The 20,788-nt window shown below is 46.5% G+C and overlaps 2 protein-coding genes across 3 annotated transcripts in view; both read right to left on the reverse strand.

Moving 5' to 3' along the window:
- Positions 1-75: 75 nt before the first annotated feature.
- LOC117648006 (TBC1 domain family member 31) lies at positions 76-5,161 on the reverse strand. 2 transcript variants are annotated; one of them, XM_034390077.1, is made up of 20 exons: positions 4,788-5,161; positions 4,550-4,702; positions 4,365-4,477; positions 4,091-4,269; positions 3,866-4,014; positions 3,617-3,776; positions 3,414-3,504; positions 3,073-3,323; positions 2,777-2,997; positions 2,564-2,697; positions 2,295-2,467; positions 2,046-2,186; positions 1,725-1,904; positions 1,511-1,649; positions 1,233-1,435; positions 943-1,155; positions 682-837; positions 508-608; positions 332-411; positions 76-230 (listed from the first exon to the last, which is right to left on the reverse strand). In XM_034390077.1, exons 1-20 carry the CDS (start codon positions 4,859-4,861, stop codon positions 127-129), a joined length of 3,015 nt encoding a protein of 1,004 aa, XP_034245968.1. In that variant the 5' UTR covers positions 4,862-5,161; the 3' UTR covers positions 76-126. The 2 variants fall into 2 exon arrangements, with proteins under 2 accessions (XP_034245968.1, XP_034245969.1); XM_034390078.1 differs by lacking the exons at positions 4,365-4,477; positions 4,788-5,161 and having other exon boundaries at positions 4,550-4,674.
- Positions 5,162-5,321: 160 nt separating this feature from the next.
- The window catches only part of LOC117648471 (sodium/potassium/calcium exchanger Nckx30C), a 16,467-nt gene continuing 1,000 nt past the window's right edge, over positions 5,322-20,788 (reverse strand). Inside the window, exons 3-9 of the mRNA XM_034390976.1 lie at positions 20,682-20,786; positions 19,038-19,118; positions 14,465-14,527; positions 13,761-13,905; positions 12,817-12,932; positions 12,291-12,427; positions 5,322-11,817 (exon numbers count right to left, since the gene is read on the reverse strand). Of these exons, the coding sequence (XP_034246867.1) occupies positions 11,574-11,817; positions 12,291-12,427; positions 12,817-12,932; positions 13,761-13,905; positions 14,465-14,527; positions 19,038-19,118; positions 20,682-20,786 (891 nt within the window). The 3' untranslated portion in view covers positions 5,322-11,573. The remainder of the gene's footprint in view (positions 11,818-12,290; positions 12,428-12,816; positions 12,933-13,760; positions 13,906-14,464; positions 14,528-19,037; positions 19,119-20,681; positions 20,787-20,788) is intronic.

Below are 20,788 nucleotides of genomic sequence, written 5' to 3' on the forward strand. Positions count from 1 at the left end.
GCACAGGGTGTTTCCTGCCAAATGATATCCTCAGCACTGACTATTTTTTAAGGGAGAGTCAGAAAATCAGAGAAACATAGTTGAGATCATCTATTTTTCAATGTTGTCAGAATAAATAATTTAAAATCAGTTCCAGCTTGAGAGAAGACTTCTCCGTAGTTCCATGGCTGAAGTAACTGCACATTTTTCCTTACTGTAAAAATCAGAACCATGTAGGGATAATGCTGCACCTGCATCAACAAAAAATAAATCATTAGTGCTGGAAACAATGCATGGCAAATAATGACACAAGTTGAAGCAAGAAAGGTGAAAGGGTGCAAGTACAGCATACCTGCAGCTGGTGATGATTCAAAACAAACTGTTGGTTCATTTATGTTTAACACTTTCTTTTCATTAAGTTCACTTTTGCACCTTAGAAGATTAAAAGAAATTCACTATATAACTTATGCCCAAGACAAACAAAGTTCAAACAACACACCGCTTTTTATTATTTAAGAGGCTACTTACTTGGCATGAGGGTCAGTAGAGTTGGTAAGAAGAGCAAGTTTCTGCGTCAAATCTTCTACTTCATGCTCCAATTTCTTAAGTTTCGTAGCAGCATGGGCTTCCTGGGAAAGAGATTGAAAATGAAGAATGGAATACAAAAAGAAACTGGCAAGTATATTCAAGCACAGTACTAACCTCAAGGCAATGTTCAGCATTCATCAGCAGGTCTTGCTGCAAAAATGCTTTCTTAGCTAAAGCCAAATCAACCCTTTGCTGTATACTATCCAGTTCTGCCATTTTTATGTCAACATTGTCAGCTTTGACTCTGCTATGACCACTCTCTTTACGAAGCTGAAATCAAATTTGAAACACATCACAATTTGTTATACTACAATTAGATTGAATTTTTTCCGCAAAACCTGGATCTTTATCAAATTTTTCAGTGAGCAGGTGTACCTTTTGAATTTCCTCACTTAAGAGCTGTTGTTGTTGTCTGAGGTGAAAAATTTCATCACTAGGTATGGTATTTTCCATCAAAGACCTTGCTAATTTCTTGAGACTGTATTCTCCAAGGCGTTGCTGCAGCTCCTGTTTCTTAACACGGAGCCTGCTAAACTGCTCATGAACCTCTTCGTTGAGACCTTCTCTATCAAGACCGGACTGCTTAGCCTGAATACAAACCAACATTCTAAGAACCATCTCCCGTCACGATAAAACAAATTCAACTCCAATGTACAAGGTCTCACCCTTGCATGCAATTGTCGATGAAGGCGGTCTAGTTCAGCAGATCGCTGTTTTACATGATGCTCCATTAATTCAACCTTTGCTGCGGCCAGGGATTCTTCTTCTTGCAAACGTAACTCTCTTCGCAGAGATGCTAGCTGTTTTCTTTTCTCTGCCAACCTTTCCTCTTCAGCCTGCAGAGCAGCATTTGCTGCTTTTTCAGCCTCTGAAGAAATATGAGAGTAAGAGGATGAGTTTCAGGGGTGGCCATTAAAGTTGGCATTCTAGTCAATGCTTTTACCTAGGAGACGGGCTTCATGAACCTGAGCTTTCTTTTCTCTCATTCGCGTCTCTTCACAAGCCAACCTTCGAGAAAGAACCATTTGCTGTTCCTTCAAAATGTTTTCTTCTTCTCGACGAATGGCATCTCGCTGTTCTTTCTGAAACAATTTTGCAGAACAATTAAGAACAATATTTTTCAAATAGAGAAGACTGAAACTTAGCTGTCAATTTACCTGATAGTTCACAATAAATTTGGGAAATTCTGAGAAGACAGGATAGTTCCCTTTTGACAATGGACTAAATGGCTTCAGGTATTGACGAGGGTGGTTTTCACTTGAAGTTTTCTCCATTAAGTCATAGCATTTTTTTAAGAAGTATTTCATATTAATAGGATTTTGGTGTTGGAAGAAAAACTGCGAATTAAAGTAGTCAAGTATTACTGAGTTAGAATTTTTAACAAGGTAAAAGTAAAAGACTAAAATTTAAGTGAGTTAGAATTTTCAACAAGGTAAAAGTAAAAGATTAAAATTTAAGTGCAGGTAGGCATAACTTACATCAAAGTCTTGTTTTGATGAGCACGTTTTAAGGGAAGCACGGCAGCACATATTATAAGCGACCACAGCAAAGAGAAGAAACCATGGAGGGTTGGATAGTACATGATCCCAAAGTTGCTTCCATTGGGCTGATGTCAGTACCTGAGTATAATGCGTCAATCACCAAAAACAAAACATTACTTCAAACAGCCAATAGCATGGACTTTACATGCGACTAAAGAATTCTTCAAATTAGCTGTATTACTGTACCTCAGAAAATGCTGTTGATAAAAGGGACCATGCATATTGGCGAGATGTTACACCAGCATTACAAAACATGGAAACTAAGTCATGATCATGCTCAGTCAAAACATTTTCAATCATGCCAAGAACGTTTACAGGCGGGAATGAAAGATATTCAAACCAGTGTTGGCACCAATTAACTGGAAAGATGGAACATTTTCAGAAAAAGGAGGGAATTTCAGCATGGCAACATATGAGAAGTGCGAGAAAAAGTGTCACAACATAGAAACACTTACTAATTAGTGTAGTGGCAACTTCAAAACAAACAAACTTATCAGAATGGAAAGCCTTGATGAATGGCAGTAAGAACTGCGGTAGATATGGGAGTTCACCAAACACAGGAGACCAATATGCTAAACAGCTGATTACACTAAAAACCAATGAAGGCCACATGAGTACTAGAAACAAAAAATATTCCAAAGCATGTGCTTAGGGAGATATTTCGTTACCTCTGCAAACAACTATACAAAATTTTGTTGTGACAAAGATTGTTAAGTGACAAATCTTGAGCAGCTGGGTGAAGGGGTCTTTCAGAGAGGCTTTTCCAAGGGCCTTTATTGCCAGGTAATCTCAGAATGGACCGCCAAATAAGACCCCGATATTGGTCTGAATATTCATAGAATTCTTTTAGAATTCTTCGCAACCTGTTTATATCTAAGACAGTGTCAAACTGTAAAAAAAAAAAATCACAAGATTAAAGGAATTTCTAAATGCTTTGCATTTACTTGCCAAAATAATTGCTCACCTGTTCATTGATTTTAGATAAACTCTTCTTGGAAGGCAACTTAATTGGTTTTTTGGGTGGATTAGTGTTTGGCTGCATTTCAGGGAGGGGAACAGATTCTAAGTTCAAAGCTTCATTCTTTGATTGAGCAGGGTCTTTCCCAGGACCCCTTACAACATTTGACAGCATCTGGGAGCCACTAAAAATTTTTGATTCACCAGACACTGTATTACAGACGACATATTTTCCAGACCTGCTGCATGTGAAACTGCCTGAAGCAAGAATATTGAAAATACAAGGTGAATAAGTGAAATTTGTAGGAAGCAGATTTCAATTGATTGAATACTCCATGAAATACTCACTAATATTATTTTCAGTTTTGGATTCCATAATAGTCTCTTTTGTGAGATCCAAAAATAGTAATTTTCCAGAATCTAATAGAACTACAAGAATCTGCAGTGGAACAGAACATTAACAAATAGGTATACTGTAAATTATACAATATAGATAAAATTGGGAATCAAGATTGATGCATGTGAATCAATTAGTAATCACTCATTCTAACCTGATTAGCACCCGAATCAAATGCTTGGGGCAGAAACTCCAAATGTTCCACTTTGGAAACATAGTCTGGTAGTAGTATCACTCTCTGGCAGTCCCAATCTTCTACGGTAAAAATGACCAATTGCCTGGATGCACCACCAAGAACCATGGCTCTGCCATTCCTGAAAGTAAGTAAGGAAAACAAAGAGGGTCAAACAAGCTACACATTCTCCATTGTCTGGGTAGAAGCTTTAGAATAATGCTGTATTACCTTGTAAATGCCAGGCTTCTGATACTGTCCCCTTTCCAAGTGTCTGGAACAACTTGCTTGACACATTGAAAGGACGGAAAGCCCCAGATATGTATGGCGTCATCTTGAAAGCAAGCTAGAATGTTGTCCGATATTGGCATGAATATGGCCTGAAAGCGAAGAGAAAATGTAACCAGCTCGTGAGGATACAAGCAATGCAAGCAATGCCGAACACCAATGACAAACCTGCTTTATAGCCATGCCTGGCTGCAAATTCAGACGATGCGCTTGCGTTAGAGTCTTTAAATCCCATATGAAACCCTCACAACTAGCCACAGACAGGCAGTAATTTCCATCTGAGCTGAATGTGACCTTGGTAGGAGCTTCCGTATGTCCACTCAGAGTGGCAAGGTGACGTCCAGTTTCTGAGCAAACATAGTGAAAGTGACAAACACAACGAGGTTAGTGAAATAAAATCTTAACCATCAAAGAAATAATTTAAACTTTGAACTTCCACTACCTGTGTTTAAAAGGAGCAAGCTGCATTGCTTTGTACCAATTACGAGTTCGCTTTTCTTGTGACAGTGGAATGACAAAAGCGACAATGAAAATTGTTTACCCAATGGCCAAAATCTAAAATGGAAAATTATGAATACACTGGCCAAAGACCAAAAAAAAAATTAAGACGGAACTGTCAATACTCACACACTGTTGGTCAAGTCAACTACAAATATGTTGCCTCTGTGGTCAGCAACAGCAAGTAATTCGTCGCAACAGCTAAACGAAGAAAACAAGAATCTGGTGCGTCTGATGTCTCCCGTAGGACCAGGAGCCGTGTGATGAATTTTCAGAAGGAGCCTATAATAGAAAGCACGACAGAAATAAAAATACTGGTTTACGATATCCAACGATATCATATTCAGGGATTGTGTGAGAGACTCACCCATCTGACCGATTGGTTGTTTTCGTATACGGCTGTTTGAAAATCCGAGGCTTCAAATCTGACACGGGCTCCATGACCAAGCTGTCAAAGATGTTGTCAAAACTTGGTTTGCTTTAACTCCTGTGGTATTGACTTGGAATGTCAAGTCAAAACACTTAATAACCTCCAAAGCTCACACTACCTCCGGGAATATGACATGTTAAGTCAAACTTGAAACTTAATAAAATGCATGAAACTAGATCACATTTAATTCAAGCTTGTAGGTTTATCAACTGAAATAATAAACTGCCAAACATTGTGTTTCGTTCTGATTGCCAGGGATTTTCTGTTTGTTTACCTCAAAGCCTCCTCCTACTCTCCTCCCCACTCTTCTGATGTACTTTCGCGCGCAGCCGGCAGCTGTCTACGCGAGTATGAAAAATTGTATGGAGGCAGAATTTGAATGCTTACGGAGAGCGAGCCGATTCCTTTCTGTCGCTTTCTCTTTCAGGAATAACGTGTGTGTGAGGTAAAGGTTACAAAGAAAACACAACATTTCCAACCTATTTTTAAAACTTTTGTTTATTTCTTTTTTACTAAAGTGTTAACAGTTATATACTTGTGGCAACATTATACAATCTCCTTGAAAATCTTTGAATACTGTCAACAGGTTATACATGATCATCAACTACATATTTTTCGTTTAAAGATTAAATATTCTCGAAGAAGAAATAAGTTTGTACCAGCAGTCAGAACTAGGACCACTACTAGGGCTATGAGTAAATAATGCAGTGACGTCAATGGGAAGTTGAAAGGTACAGTCGTCTAACTTTTCTCTGCCATTCGAAGACTCGAATGCATCTCTTCTAACCCCTCTTTGCACATTGAGTCGAGATTCTAGAGCTAGAGATGAGTGGATTTAGTAGGTTAAAGTGGACATAGAAGAGGTGACAACTTTTCATGGAGCCTGCCCGGCAGCAAAATTGACGTTTGCTACAAGGACCTGAGAAAAATTGATTCCGAGTACACTATGTCATTCCAGGCCAACGAAGATGGTCTCTTCCCTACGGTACTGCTGCTGGTAGATTAAAGAAAGTTCCCATTTGAAAGGCAAGCTTTATACTTTTGTGCGAGCATAGAAGAAGCCTAGCAGATTCGTCTGACAGCAAATCCATTTTGTCAGTTTTGTGCAAAGAGTTACAGGTTTGGGGTCTGGTCTCCAGTGTGGGCGTGGTCGTTCGAATCGACGTCGGTTTGACGTTGCGTCGGGGTAAACCCATCGTCTCGCCGCCGTGTCGCCGTGTTTGCCCGAGGGACCCCTGCTGCTGCAGCTCGCACACACGCACACTCACACACACACACGCACACAGGACCGCCTTCACACCACGTGACCCTAGAGGGCTCAGGGGCGCTACCGGCGGCCGCTCACAACAATGTTTTTCTACCTTGGAAGAGATTCGTTTCAGTAGGTGCCTTGCTTAAGGCGGGAGTACCTCTACACTCCCATAACTATCGTGTTAATTAATAAGTCGAGAGCAGCAGCAGGGGTGTCGCGGGGCCAGGAGAGCGGACCCCCCAGTGAAGGGAATGACAGCCAGAAAGAATGGCATGGAAAGAGTTGCAAGTTGCTCGTCCCTCGCTAGCCTCGCCTCGCCCCAGTCGCCAGGAAACTGCGAATTTCCGTCCGCGAATGGTTTCCCCGGCAGGCCGAGGCCTGCGCGAGGCAGCAGGCCTCAAGGCCGTTGCCAAGGCCGTTGCCAAGGCCGTTGCCAAGGCCGCGGGCTGCAACGGGCCAACGGACCGACGAACACAGGGGAAGGAGGATGGCTTTGCGCGCAGAGTGGGAGAGCGGCACCACAGTATTTCAAAACTATTTTCACAAATCAAGGTTTAAAAAAAGAATCAAGGAGTTATTAATCATTACAAACTATATAACAGCACCAAACGTCATAAGCGTACTCGTGCCGCGGCGACGGAGGCGACCTGGCATGGGACTACTCTATGGTTAAACCTTATGCACCGAATTCAATACTTTTGGACCAATACGGAGACATAACGTTTCGACCACTGAATATTTTCGTCGGGAAAAAAATCACACAAAAATCCCCGCGAATGGCGTTTAGAAAACTCATACCAGAAAATCTTGAGCTTCAAAAATGGGTGACAAAACGTCCTGCGCCGGACGGAGGCGGAACCCGAGCAACTCTATGAACATTCCCAAGTGAGTCTTCTGTTGCAAGTGGAGGAGCGAGTCGAGGAGCGACAAGCCCGTTCTTACAGTTCAGTGAGAACGCTCCGAGGTCTCCCCGTTCACAAGATTCACACACCACGGGCCGCCTGTGGACGAGGGGGCAGGCCGTCCCGGCCGTTGGCACACGAGCCCGTCATGGGGCTGCCCACCCCCCGACCCACAGGCACTTCTTAAACTTGACCTGAGAGCTTGGCTTCGGTGGACTAACCCTCAAGCAGGACTCCTCGTCACCAAGATTGACAGCGTTTGCAAAGCAGTACACTGGACGTTCGTTACAACATTAACACACCGACAAAAACTCTCACTTCCTTGCCACCAGTCCTTTCAGTTCCATAACAACATGATAACAACAACAACAACAATAATAATATATCAGCATCAACAAAGAGTCGTTGGCTGTGCTTCGTGTGCTCGGCATTTCAAAATCAAAAATATTTTGGGTGAGATTTTTACCGCGAAGCACGGACGCATGTTTAGAGACCCGACAATCGACTTGAGAAAACCCTAAACTATTCACATTATTTGAGGCATTCAACAGATAACCAGCTGTTTTGCACAGAAGTTCCAACAATGGCCACACAATTTTATCACTATTACAAAACACAATCTACAGAAGTATCACAACCTGCAGCCACAAATCACAAGATCTCTTTCAAGTCCTAGCAAGCGCTGAACATTCTGAGTCACTTTGGGACGCAAAGCTGTATTTCGATGCACTCAAAGGAAATGTACATCTCGGGTTAAAGCGTCTCTTCTTTGCTCCTCTCTATTTACAATAAGAGCCTTCAGCCCGCTAGAGTCTGAGAGAGAAACACTTGGTTAATTCTTGACAACTGGAGCGTCGTCCTCTGCGTGAGGATCAACGAAAAGAAAGAAACTTTGCGAATGAAAACCGAATCAAAAGAGTGATTTAGTTATCATAGAACGCAGGCGTCCCGCCGTTCTTGGCCAAAAATGGAAACATATTTTTTTTCGCATGTTGTGCATGCAGTTTAACTCTTCTACAATTTTCTTGGTAACTTATCACAAGATTCGTTTCTCACTCTAAGTATCACTAAGTCTTGATATGTGGCCAACGGCTTATGTTAATAACGAAGAGAGAATTTGTTTACAAAAAGACTGTTAAATTACCTTATTGTGAGAGCAATATTTTGAAACTAGGCACTTATGCAACATCGACACGTGACAGGCACATTTTACAACATGGGCACCAGTCGTTACGTCCGACATTAGAAGCCACTAGGTGGGGGTCCACCCCTGACGAGTAAATGATATACAGCTAGGGGTTTGTTACATGTTTAGAAATGCGTAAAATGTACAGTAGATCCAGTAGTATAGTGAAACCAAAAAATTGCCACAGCTACCTCTAACCCGTAACTCGCCGTGTTGGCCTTCAGCCGTGCCTTGGGCCGTGACTGGGGCCGTGCCTTGAGGCCCTGCCTTTGGGCCATGCCTTTATGCCGAGCCTTTAGGCCGAGCCTTTAGGCCGAGCCTTTAGGCCGAGCCTTTAGGCCGAGCCTTTAGGCCGAGCCTTTAGGCCGAGCCTTTAGGCCGAGCCTTTAGGCCGAGCCTTTAGGCCGAGCCTTTAGGCCGAGCCTTTAGGCCGAGCCTTTAGGCCGAGCCTTTAGGCCGAGCCTTTAGGCCGAGCCTTTAGGCCGTGCCTTAAACCGTGCCTTAAGACGCCCAGCACCATGGGCCGGACTGCAGCGGGTGGGATCGCGCAGCCCCAGGCCGGCCTGCACTATATACAGTATGTACACGATCATACCCTCAGAGGAAAAGAGAAAGAGAAAGAGGCATTGACAGGGCGGAAGCCATGTTCGCGGGGCATTGCAAAGATCAGTTCGCGAGACCAGACATCCGCCTGATGCTAAAGCCCCAGGGCTTCACCGGGGCTCGCACAACAACAACAACAACATTAACACGCTACGAATTATTGCTTTTGTCGCGGGCCAGGGTTGGCTGGCCGCCAAAGAAGACGAAAACATACGGAGAGGAAGGTTGCTAGTGAAGAACACGTTCCTCTGTCTTAAAGGAAATTAAAAATATGATTAAAACCACCGCCGAGTGCGGAAAAGATAGCAACTCCATTCGAGGACTTGGACATTCGTGAGGACTTGTAGAGCCACTCTCAAGGACGCAAGTAAGGCTGCCAGCAAGTTCGAATTTCGTTTCCTTTTCGCGCACTCGGGATAGAAAGAGAGGGAGCCAGAGTAATTGGCTCTATTTATGCATATAACAGGAGGTGGAAAATCTACGGAAAATATAAACAGATTGGCGTCTCAAGAAGAGCCATAAATGTGAGTCCAACTCACACAATCACAAAGTCAATTGAAAGGGCTAGAAATTTTGAAAATTTCAATACTACCATACGATACAAAGACCTTATACAAAAATTTTCGTACGACTCTCGGCAAGAGTCCTTGTCTACAATATCTCTATATCAATACTGAATGTCCGATTCATTAATGTGAAAGAAGATAGAAACGACTTTTTACTAGAAATCCAGTTTTGACGAATGCGAACCGAAAGATAAGTTCTGGGTTTGTCTGCGAAGCGCGCCTGGAAAGCTGTGTTGCAGCTCAGAAAATGCCGTCCAATCCCTGCGAGCCGCGCCAGAACGCCCCGTACTAACTGACATTGAGCAATCGGAACACCTCCGCCAAAAAAAGGGCATGGCTCCAACTATGTCTAGGTTGTTGTCGAGACAACAAGACTCTGTCCGTTGATTGCAACTTGCTGTTTCGATAGCAACATCAACTTAGTGGGGACACCTGTCCAAACCGCACCCACCAACCACCAGGAAGGAGCGCGGGGTTCTGCTCAGCCCAGGCCAGCGTGGTCTTGCTGAGGTGGCCACTCGATTGGCCACTAGGGTGGCCACTCGGTTGGTAACTAGGGTGGCCACTCGTTTGGCTACTAAGGTGGCTACTCGGTTGGCCACTATAGTGGCCACTCGTGGCTCTCGTGGGGAACGCAGCGCTTCGAACAGGTCGAGGTGAGAATACGTAGATTATAATCGGGGCAAGCTGGCACGGCAGGCACAACAACAATAACAACAACAAAACTATCCCAAAAGTTTACCCAAGCCACTCGCAATACAGCGACAGTCCATCGGCCAATTGAATATTTTTGATTTACATACCAACCGCAAGTCTCAAGCTAGTTTCACAACGATGGAGCAATGAGGACGACATATCGATCGTTTTGCACCAACAGAAAGTTCGCGAGCACCACAAGACTCGCGACCAATTTCGCGGGAACAGGGTCTGGCATAATTTAAAATTCCCGGCGATCCTACAGGCGCACAGTGGGCCAGAAGACCGGTGGAGGCGGCCAAAACTCGAAGCCCGTTTTGAGCTCCAGAGTCCCCAAACAGGTCCCGAACGGAGCGTGTCACCCCACCATTGGATTCCTTGTTCGGAGAGAAATCCATTGGTGAGGTCACGCGTTCGGTTTGAGTCCCTTTAAACGACTCAGAAGCTCAAAACCCGCCTATAATTTCAGCCGCCTCCACCGGTCTTCTGGCTCACTGTGAGGCGACACCCAAACGCCAGCAAACGGAATTGTTTGTACCGGGAGTGAAAACTGTGGCGACTGACAGGCAGTAAAGAAGTACACTGTCAATATTGTCTCGGCAACTACGTAGAAGGACTGTGTTTAAGACACCAAGAAACCAAATACAAAACCAAGAAACGACACTAAGCCTTTCTCCTACAACACAGAAGCTGTACAAAACAGGATTAACAAAATTAAGTTATCTTTACAATGGTCAACATTTATAAAATATATGTTGTAGATCTATCCTTTAAAAAATTACGATGGGTTATAATTAGTACGTCTAAGATGTAAATTGCCACGACGGTATCGCCATGAGTTTAATGAGTAATGTTTAGTTTATCTGTAATACTTCGTTCATGGTTTATTGTTTAAAAGTTAGTGCCTTTATACATACTAAAATAACGATCTATATCGAAACCCCCTCTTAAAGTACTGTTAAACTTGACGCCATTCCGAACGCGTTCGTTCCCTCTCTCTCCAACCCGCACGGGGGACCCCATGAATGGGCCATGATGCCAAAGGAAACATGAAGCAAGTTTTGTGCGTTTCTTTCGGCCCCTCCACCTCACCCCGTAGTGAGGCTGTGACGTAATGGGGGGCCGTCGTTTGGAGCGCGACCAGGTGGCCCACTGCTGCCAGCGTGGCCCGGCGTGTAGTAAAAATAGTGCCCCCTAAGTACCAACCTAACCAACTAAAGCATCATTAGAACATACCCTGGCCTACCCTAGAATAGATGGAGGAGAAGGGGGGGAGGGACGCAGTCTTGTGGTTGACAACAGTGGCATCGCGGCCCGGGCCGACCGGGGTCCTGGTTGCACCTGGTTGCACCGGTTGCACCTGGTTGCACCTGGTTGCACCTGGTTGCACCTGGTTGCACCGGGTTGCACCGGGTTGCACCTTGGTTGCGCCTTGGCCCGGGCCACCGGTCAGTTTGTGTTCGCACATCGTCCTCACCACGCCAGCAAGGCCATCATCATCATGGCAAGGCCAGCAAGCTAGAAGGGGCACTCGAACGGGTACTTGTACTCGAACATGAGTGACACCGCCACGAACACGAAGTACAGCACGAACATGGTGAATCCTAGCGACTTGTTCATGCGCCAGTTGAAGCACGCGATGGACAGGATCACGAAGAGCAGCATCATGAAGAGGATGGCGATGGAGCACACCATGCCGTGGCTGTTCACCTCCACCGGCTTGCCGTAGATGATGCCGTACAGCAGCCAGGGCACGGGCAGGCTGCAACAGCAACGTCGTCATCATCATCATCATCATCACCACCACCACCACCACCACCACCACCACCACCATCACATCATCATCATCATCATCATCATCATCATCATCATCATCATCATCATCATCATCATCATCACATCATCATCACCACCACCACCACCACCGCCACCACCATCAAACAACAAAATTTGGCAAGCTTGGCCCGGAAATACTCCCCCGGTGGCCAAAATTTGGCAAGCTTATGAAGATTTCCGATCAAAGCTTGCCAAATTTTGGCAGTCAAAACTGCTTGCCAAATTTGTGGCAAGCAAACTTACCACTGGCTTCGCAGTGCTGTAGCTCCGCTTGCGTTTCAGATAAAATTCTTTTTACGGGAACGCCTTGATAAGACCATTTGAATACGACCCCACACGTTTTCAGATTTTTTGTAATAATGGTAGAGTGGCTTAAAATGACAAGCGACAGGCACCCACCCGACAGTGACGTCGAAGATGTTGCTGCCGACGGAGGAAGACACGGCCATGTCCCCGAAGCCTTTCCTCGCCACGATGACGCTGGTGATGAGGTCGGGGATGGACGTGCCGGCCGCCAGGAACGTCAGCCCCATCACCTGCAACGCGGCAGCGAGTCAGCAAGGGGGCGGTCAAAAAACTCTAGACGCGTTTTGAGCTCCAGAGTCGCTAAATGGGACTCGAACCGAACGTGTGACCCCACCAAAGGATTGCTCTCCGAACGAGGAATCCATTGGTGGGGTCACACGTTCGGTTCGAGTCCTGTTTAGCGACTCTGGAGCTCAAAACGCGTCTAGAGTTGTGGCCACTGGCTCCGGTCTTGTGGTCCACTGTGGGCGCGGTGGCTGTGAGCGCCCGCAGAGCGCGAGGTAGGCCGGCCCGCCATGCAGGTGTGCGCAGCGCACTGCCTACGCCGTCGTCCGCAGGCGTTCGTCCCACTAGGTGCCGGCACCGTGCCGCTCCACGATAACAAGACTGCCCTGCTCACCTCCGGGGGAATGTTGGCGGTGTCGCCCACCACGTTGGCCCACCACACCATCAAGTACGAGTACGCGGCGATCCAGCAGATGCTGCCGAGGAAGGTCAAGGGAAAAAACCTTTTGCCTGCGAACAAAAAAAAAACAATAAGTCATCAAACAAAACAAAGTTCTTTTCTCATAAAAATCCGTCCTTCAGTATGGATTCTGAGCCAGAAAGGTGTGGAACGCCCGCACAGATTCCCTGAAGTCTAGAATATGCACCGAACTTCTCGTTAACTTCCGTAGATGGTGAAGATCGGTCGCTCCAAAAAAGCTATTGATGAGGTATTTTAAGTGCTATCTCCGCACGTTTTTTCACTAATTTTCAATTCTTTAAAATTGAGAGGGCATTTGAAAGTGGGTCAGAGGACCGGTGGAGTCGGCCAAAACCCCGGACACGTTTTGAGCTCCAGAGTCACGAAACAGGACACTGTGGCAAAAAGGTACGGAAAATTCTGTTAATTTTTTTGCCAGGATTCTCCGTAGCCCTCTTATCAATATTCTCCGTAGGCTCTTACAGTATTCTCCGTAGGGCCGCACAGTATTCTCTGTAAGTCCGCACAGTCTTCTCCGTAGGACCTGGAAGACTGTATAGTTCTACGGAGATTACTGTAAGGTCCTACGGAGAATACTGTGCGGTCCTACGGAAAATACTGTAAGAGCCTACGGAGAATATTGATAAGGGGGCTACGGAGAATTACCACAAGCTGTTTACAGAATTTTCCGTAGCTTTTTGCCACAGTGGACTCGAACCGAACGTGTGACCCCACCAATGGATTCCTCGTTCGGAGACCAATCCATTGGTGGGGTCACACGTTCGGTTCGAGTCCCATTTAGCGACTCTGGAGCTCAAAACGCGTCTGGAGTTGTGGCCGCCTCCGCCGGTCTTCTGGCCCACTGTGCTCCTCCTTACCCCTGGGTGTGCGGGTGTCGGGCAGGGTGAGCCACAGCGGGAAGACAATGGGTGCGATGAGAAGGTAGGTGATCCTCTTGCGGGTGGTGTCCGGCCAGGTCATGTCCAGGGCCTCCGGCTCCTCGGGCTCCTCGCCGTCCGGGGCCTGCAACACGGACACCCTGTACAAACGGCCCACCCCATGCACTGCACTGCAAACAAAGACGGGGTTAGTGTCGTTCCAAAAGGGCGCATGTTCGTTTTGTGAAATGACCACACGTCCGCGACGCATCAGTGAAGAAAGGTCGGCAAAGAGAATTTAAACCAGGAATGACCCCTACGTGGAGTGGCCCAAAGAACCCTCAAATCTCTGTAGTTCCTGTCTGTTTATAGACATTACAACAGTAAAACGGAAATTAAGTTAATTTTCACAGTTGTTCTACCGACTTTCAGGTTATTTTATCAAAGTCGCGAAACCCTTCTGCTGGGTTGCATGCCTAATCAATAAGGAGTCCGTGGGCCATCCCGGCTTAGCCAGCAACTTTACCTTGGAAATAAACTACGCAGCAGGCGAAATTTTGAAGAAGCTTTTTCTAAACGGATACATGTGTGCATCAAGTCGATGATGGTCTCGAACGGCCTGCAAATGGTTCGACTGTCGTGTCAGCGTCAGCCGGTTCGGCGGTTTGCGTTTGTCTCTGTCGTTTTCCATGCGCGTTACTTACAGTGTCCCCGCCAGGGTTCAGCCCGGTGAGCTCAGTCTGAGACGGCAGAGTGGACCTTCGAGTCTGGAACATGTAAAAGGGACGTCTAGACGACAGCCGTGCGGAGAGTGCCACTATCCTGACGTGAGCACTGCTGTTTGTCGCAGTTGTTTTTTTTCTCTCCTTAGTCAAGTTTTTTTTCGCCAGATTGCATCTTTTGCAGCAGTATCGGCACCAAAATCGGTACTTGACGACATTATTATTTACTTATGCTAGTAACATGCTTTCTTTTGTGGATTACGGCAAAGTAGTTTGGCCCATGCTTTACGAAGTGCGGATTTATTATATAGAGTCTCGTTTGACCAAGCTCAAAGTCTATTTGATTATTTACCAACTATTACTAAGTTACTGTAAACGTTTGGCCTTTGATTTTAATCTTGCTACAACTCTCGCTCTCTCTTATGACGGCTTCCCCCCCTTTTTTATTCAAATGTTTCATTTTCTTTTAAATTATACGCGACCTTGTCAGAAAGGTGCTTTGGCCCGGCTATATCGCGAACCTGAAGCTGGTTTAGTTTCAAGCGATAGTTGTGGTTGTTCAATGTACACTAGCGAGTGACTCAAATACTTTCGTCAAAAAGAAGCAATTCTGCACAAAAGTTTAGCGAAGCAGTTTGTTAGGGAAAGCAAGTTAGCAAGCAAGTTTTTAGCAGTGTCAACGCGTGTGAGAAGTGTTCCTAAATCCAATCTTGATGGCGTAATCGTCGTCACCGTTTCGTCACACCGGGCCAGTCCAAAGTCCAATCTCGCTAAGAGCCTATTTCAAATTTCATTATTCTCTAATTTTCTACAGTACTTTTACACTTCTCGAGCATCATGAAGCACGACGCTGGAACTTGGCGATAGAAATAATGAAAGGGTGACCGAGAGATAGAGAGCTAGGCTAGACTAAGATAGACACAGACTGACAGACAGAAGACAGACAGGCAGATAGACATACAGACGGGCAGACAGATAGAGAGTGACAGATAGACAGACAGACAGGACAGAAATGGGTGACTCACATGTTACATTAATGAGAATGTTATTCAGTTTTTACAGCATGGCAAAGATGTCATGATTATTGTTGGTACATGGCGCGCTACTCTAGAGAGTATTAATTTCACTGTTACACTCTTCTAAAATTAGAATGACTGACCCTAAGCTAGTTACCAATTTAGCCATGACAGGATGAGTACAAGAGACACATTTTAGAAGTTTCTCAACAAGAAGACACAAGCTGTATTCACAGTCTCCCATAAATAAGCACAACTGAACATGCAGTCCACGTTAACATCCATAGCAACTTCGTAGCAAAGCGAAACGGTGTCAGAAGAAATTGTCCTTGAGCAATTTTATAGATATAACAAAAACCAAAAAAAGGCAGTATATAGTGAAAAATGAAATAAATGATTAGTGCACTCTTTCGGTGACTCTGTCCTCCTGTTTTGTGACTTGGTAATAAGCCGAAGGCACCGATCAAGGGGTCTGCCACTCCTTGCACACATTCAAAACTCTGCAGTCACTCCCACTAACTTAGACTTGTGAGACAAGCGCCTGCAAGTAGGCAAAAAGTATGGCTCAATTCAATGGAAACTCACTACACTACACGGTAAATCCGGCTCCTGGGATTCCCAGGAACATTGGTCAATTCCCAGGACAGTTGGTCATTTCCCAGGACGGACCCTGGAAACAGCGAAATATTCCCAGGACGCGGTGATTATTTCCCAGGACGGTCCTGGGAATTGTTCCAAATCCTCCAAACCCAGGACGCGTCCTGGGAATTTTTCATTGTTCCCAGGGTTCGTCCTGGGAAATTGTCACCACTTCCTGGGAATCTATCTGGGTCCCCCAAATGACCTCCCAGACACCCCACCGTGTCGACTTTCATAAGTCTTTGTCATGTAGGATGTCATCGGCGACCTCACAAGGTGCCCGATGACGTCCTCCTGGGGTTCGCCATGACGACCCCCATATTTGACCGTGCATCCTGGGCCGCACGGACCTACCCAGTCCGATGCCGAAGTCCGTTTTGTCCTACGACCAGTAGTTTGGGAGATACGAGGACGTACCACGAGGTCGCCGTCCAGGCAGAGGAGGAAGTGGTGATTTTTTGGAGGCCAAAGCAGCTCTGGCCGCCGTTCTATCGGGTGTCCGGGACTTCTGACTTCGGATTCGGGTTAAGGGGGTCTTCAGCTACCCATAGCCGGAAGCTGGTCTCGATAGGTCTCATGGTTTGACCAGGACGGCGTCAAACGCCCAAAACTATACCGTTTACCTGCCGCCAAACATCCAATTATCGCCGTCCTGGGCAGTCTGTTGGCCCCATCGACGCCAAACTCGGGCTCAGGGCAGGCTAAGACCCCCTGAACCCAAATCCAAAGTCAGAAGTCCCGGACACCCGATAAAACGGCGGCCAGAGCTACTTTGGCCTCCAAAAAATCACCACTTCCTCCTCTGCCTGGACGGCGGCCTCGTGGTACGTCCTCGTATCTCCGAAACTACTGGTCGCAGGACTAAACGGACCTCGGCATCGGATTGAGTAGATCCAAAGGACCCCAAACACACGCTTCAATCCGGGGGTCATAATGGTGAACCTCAGGGGGGAGGTTGTCGGGCACCCTGTGATGTCGCCGATGAAAGCTTGGACCGCGCTTCTTTCAGGTGTCCGGGACTTCTGACTTTGGATTTGGGTTCAGGGGGTCTTAGCCTGCCCTGAGCCCGAGTTTGGCGTCGATGGGGCCAACAGACTGCCCAGGACGGCGATAATTGGTTGTTTGGCGGCAGGTAAACGGTACAGTTTTGGGCGTTTGACGCCGTCCTGGTCGAACCATGAGACCTATCGAGACCAACTTCCGGCTATGGGTAGCTGAAGACCCCCTTAACCCGAATCCGAAGTCAGAAGTCCCGGACACCCGATAGAACGGCGGCCAGAGCTGCTTTGGCCTCCAAAAAATCACCACTTCCTCCTCTGCCTGGACGGCGACCTCGTGGTACGTCCTCGTATCTCCCAAACTACTGGTCGTAGGACAAAACGGACTTCGGCATCGGACTGGGTAGGTCCGTGCGGCCCAGGATGCACGGTCAAATATGGGGGTCGTCATGGCGAACCCCAGGAGGACGTCATCGGGCACCTTGTGAGGTCGCCGATGACATCCTACATGACAAAGACTTATGAAAGTCGACACGGTGGGGTGTCTGGGAGGTCATTTGGGGGACCCAGATAGATTCCCAGGAAGTGGTGACAATTTCCCAGGACGAACCCTGGGAACAATGAAAAATTCCCAGGACGCGTCCTGGGTTTGGTGGATTTGGGACAATTCCCAGGACCGTCCTGGGAAATAATCACCGCGTCCTGGGAATATTTCGCTGTTTCCAGGGTCCGTCCTGGGAAATGACCAACTGTCCTGGGAATTGACCAATGTTCCTGGGAATCCCAGGAGCCGGATTTACCGTGTAGCACTGAATGTCTCAAAATTTTAGCCAGTGCACTCTCAGACTCGTATTGACTTTTTTCTCACCATTATTGGCTTTTTGTCCTTTTCTTACGTAGTTTTTTAAACAGCAATAATATGTAGTATTTTCTTTGTAACCATGTACAGTATTGTTCACTATAATGACTAATTTGTCATCAATTATCGACTATTTTTGAAGTCAATTCCGTATTGACACTTGGTCAGTAGCAAATTGACTTTAAGTCAAAAAAAACGAACGAAATCTCACATAGATATTGAGTAAATAGTACTTTTTATTGCTGAGTAAAATACTCTTTAACAAAGGACAAAAAGTCAACAACAGTTTGAGAGTGTGGCAGGCCCCTCGGCACCGATACTTGACAAGCATCAAGGGGGTCTTACAGGCTCTTCCCGGCCGCTCCGCACAGACACAGTCAGACACACAGACAGACATGCGACACCAATAAGGGCGGCCATGCAGTGGCAACACAACGGAAAGTGGCGTGTGAATTATAAACAACAGGAAATGCGCATTCCGGGTACTTCAGCGTCGCTCGCCCGTCCAGAGACCAGCCTCACAAAACAAAAACAAAAATAAATTCTTTTGTTACTTGTTTTCAATTACTTATTGAAAATATTTTTTGAAAATTACTTTTCAACACTGTCTAAGAGCTTTTGAAATATTCAAGAATCTCCTTACAAATAAAACCAAGGATTCCAACCTTGGATTCCAAAAGCAGAACTATTATCGTAAAATCATTTTTCTTTGAAATCGTAGTTTGTTTCTTTGTTTGAGGCTGGTGGGGCACAGAGGGCCAGAAGACCGGCGGAGGCGGACGAAACTCTGGACGCGTTTTGAGCTCCAGAGTCGCTAAATGGGACTCGAACCGAACGAGTGACCCCACCAATGGATTGCTCTCCGAACGAGGAATCCATTGGTGGGGTCACACGTTCGGTTCGAGTCCTGTTTAGCGACTCTGGAGCTCAAAACGCGTCTAGAGTTTTGGCCGCCTCCACCGGTCTTCTGGCCCACTGTGTGGGGGCGAGCGGCGCCGCTACGACAGGCTCAGGCTGAATGAAGGGCCGAGACGGACCGTTACCGAGTGCGCTCTGAGGAAGGTTGAGCCGCGACGAACGGCGGCCGTTTCACGGAAAGAGTGCGACACTGGCTCCTCGGACACCTGTATGCCGGAACGCGACGTGAGATTGATGAAGTCAGCAGCAAAAAAATAAAATGAGAAAAAACAAAAACAAAATGAAACTTTATGTTTGATGCTGGGGTTGATGAGGCGCTTGGGTTGAATGGAATCGGGAAGGAATTTCCCTCACCGCGGTTTGCTTCGGCGAGGTGCGTAACGACTCGACGCGTTGGCACAGGCCAGAAGACGGGCGCAGGCGGTCGAATTCCAGACGCGTTTTGAGCTCCAGAGTCGCTAAATGGGACTCCAACCGAACGTGTGACCCCACCAATGGATTGCTCGAGGGGGCCACCACCCCCGTAATCCTGTGTACAAATTGGCTGGTAATCTCTGGTAATCCATGGCGTAATCACGTAATCCTTGAAAAAATTCTGTCATTTTTCAACGTTTTTAGTCATTTTTCAACGTTTTTAAGCTATTTTTCAACGTTTTCGAACCAATTTTCGAAAATTTCACGCGTAATCCCTAGTAAATTTCCCGTAATCCCGTAATCTTGTGTACGCCTGAAATGAGAGTGGTGGCCCCCTCGGGATTGCTCTCCGAATGAGGAATCCATTGGTGGGGGTCACACCTCGTTTCGAGTCCCGTTCAGCGACTCTAGAGCTCAAAACGCGTCTGGAGTTTCTGGCCGCCGGCGCCGGTCTTCTGTCCCACTGAAGGTCAGGTCGGCAGCCGAGGAGGTATTCGAATGGGGCTTTGACGCCGGAAATGGTTGCCGCCTTGCGGCCGAAAATGAAGAAAAAAATTCTCCGTCGCGGAGCGGACCGCGAAAACAAACGAAAAGGAATGCGAAAGCGCGAACGAATTCGGATGCCCGATGTGCGATGACAATTTCATGAGAGAGAATGCGAGATGAGTACGGACGCGGATGCGTACGCGTCAAGGCCTCGAGCACCGAGTCTACGAAGAGTCTGTGGAGAGAGTGGGGTCCGGGTGTCAAAAAAGGCAACACACAAACAACACCGACAAGCAGTAAGAGTGTACGAACGAGAATCCAGTAATGAGATTGGACGACAATCGTCATGATCCTCGAGGATGCGTCTCAAGGCGCGCGTTCCACTCGAGTCGAAGGTGGGGGAACAAAAAGGAACGGCTCATTGCTGTTTTCTCGCGAGGAATGCAAAAGAGGGGCACACACGAGTCGATAGAGTTGGCTTCCGGCACGACTTACCGAGAGGAAAGAAGAGAAACACACAGAGAAAGAGAGAAAAGAAAAAAAGGAAGAAAAACCACACATAGAAACACACGTTGAAGAGCATGCCGCTAAAAAAGAATGAGAAGTGTGTTTACCCCGTATGACGCCTGTGCTTCAGCCTCTTTTTTTTAACAGGCACCCTTTCAGTACTGATTTATTTTTAAAAATACTTTTGAACTTTACCCTTAAATAAATTACTTGCATTAGGTGAATACTTAAAATTTTCAAGTAAATCCACTAACTGCAAGTAGGTCATATTGGATCAAGAAACGACTTTTTGGGGTTTGCCTTTTGACTTTTTGTGTTTTTTTTTTGGTTTGGCCCCCGGTGAGAGTCGAACCCGCGCTTACCGCGTCGGCTTGGCTCTGGTCGTTGATGGGGCCGCCGAGGATGCCATTGGGCTGGTCCACTGACAGCCTCGTCTCGGACAGTGTGCCCACGTGGTTGGCGGCGGACG

This window comes from Thrips palmi, unplaced genomic scaffold (assembly GCF_012932325.1).
Source record: "Thrips palmi isolate BJ-2018 unplaced genomic scaffold, TpBJ-2018v1 HiC_scaffold_3, whole genome shotgun sequence".
In the NCBI taxonomy this organism is placed as follows: domain Eukaryota; kingdom Metazoa; phylum Arthropoda; class Insecta; order Thysanoptera; family Thripidae; genus Thrips; species Thrips palmi.

Bases quoted from the DNA above. Each gene is read 5' to 3' on its own strand.
- LOC117648006 (XM_034390077.1), bottom strand. From the start codon at position 4,861: ATGGAGCCCGTGTCAGATTTGAAGCCTCGGATTTTCAAACAGCCGTAT. The intron at 3,777-3,865 runs GTAATACAGCAT...ACTTACTTTCAG, and splicing joins AGAAGCCTGGCATTTACAAG to GAATGGCAGAGCCATGGTTC. The intron at 838-942 runs GTACACCTGCTC...ATTTGATTTCAG, and splicing joins TAAGTGAGGAAATTCAAAAG to CTTCGTAAAGAGAGTGGTCA.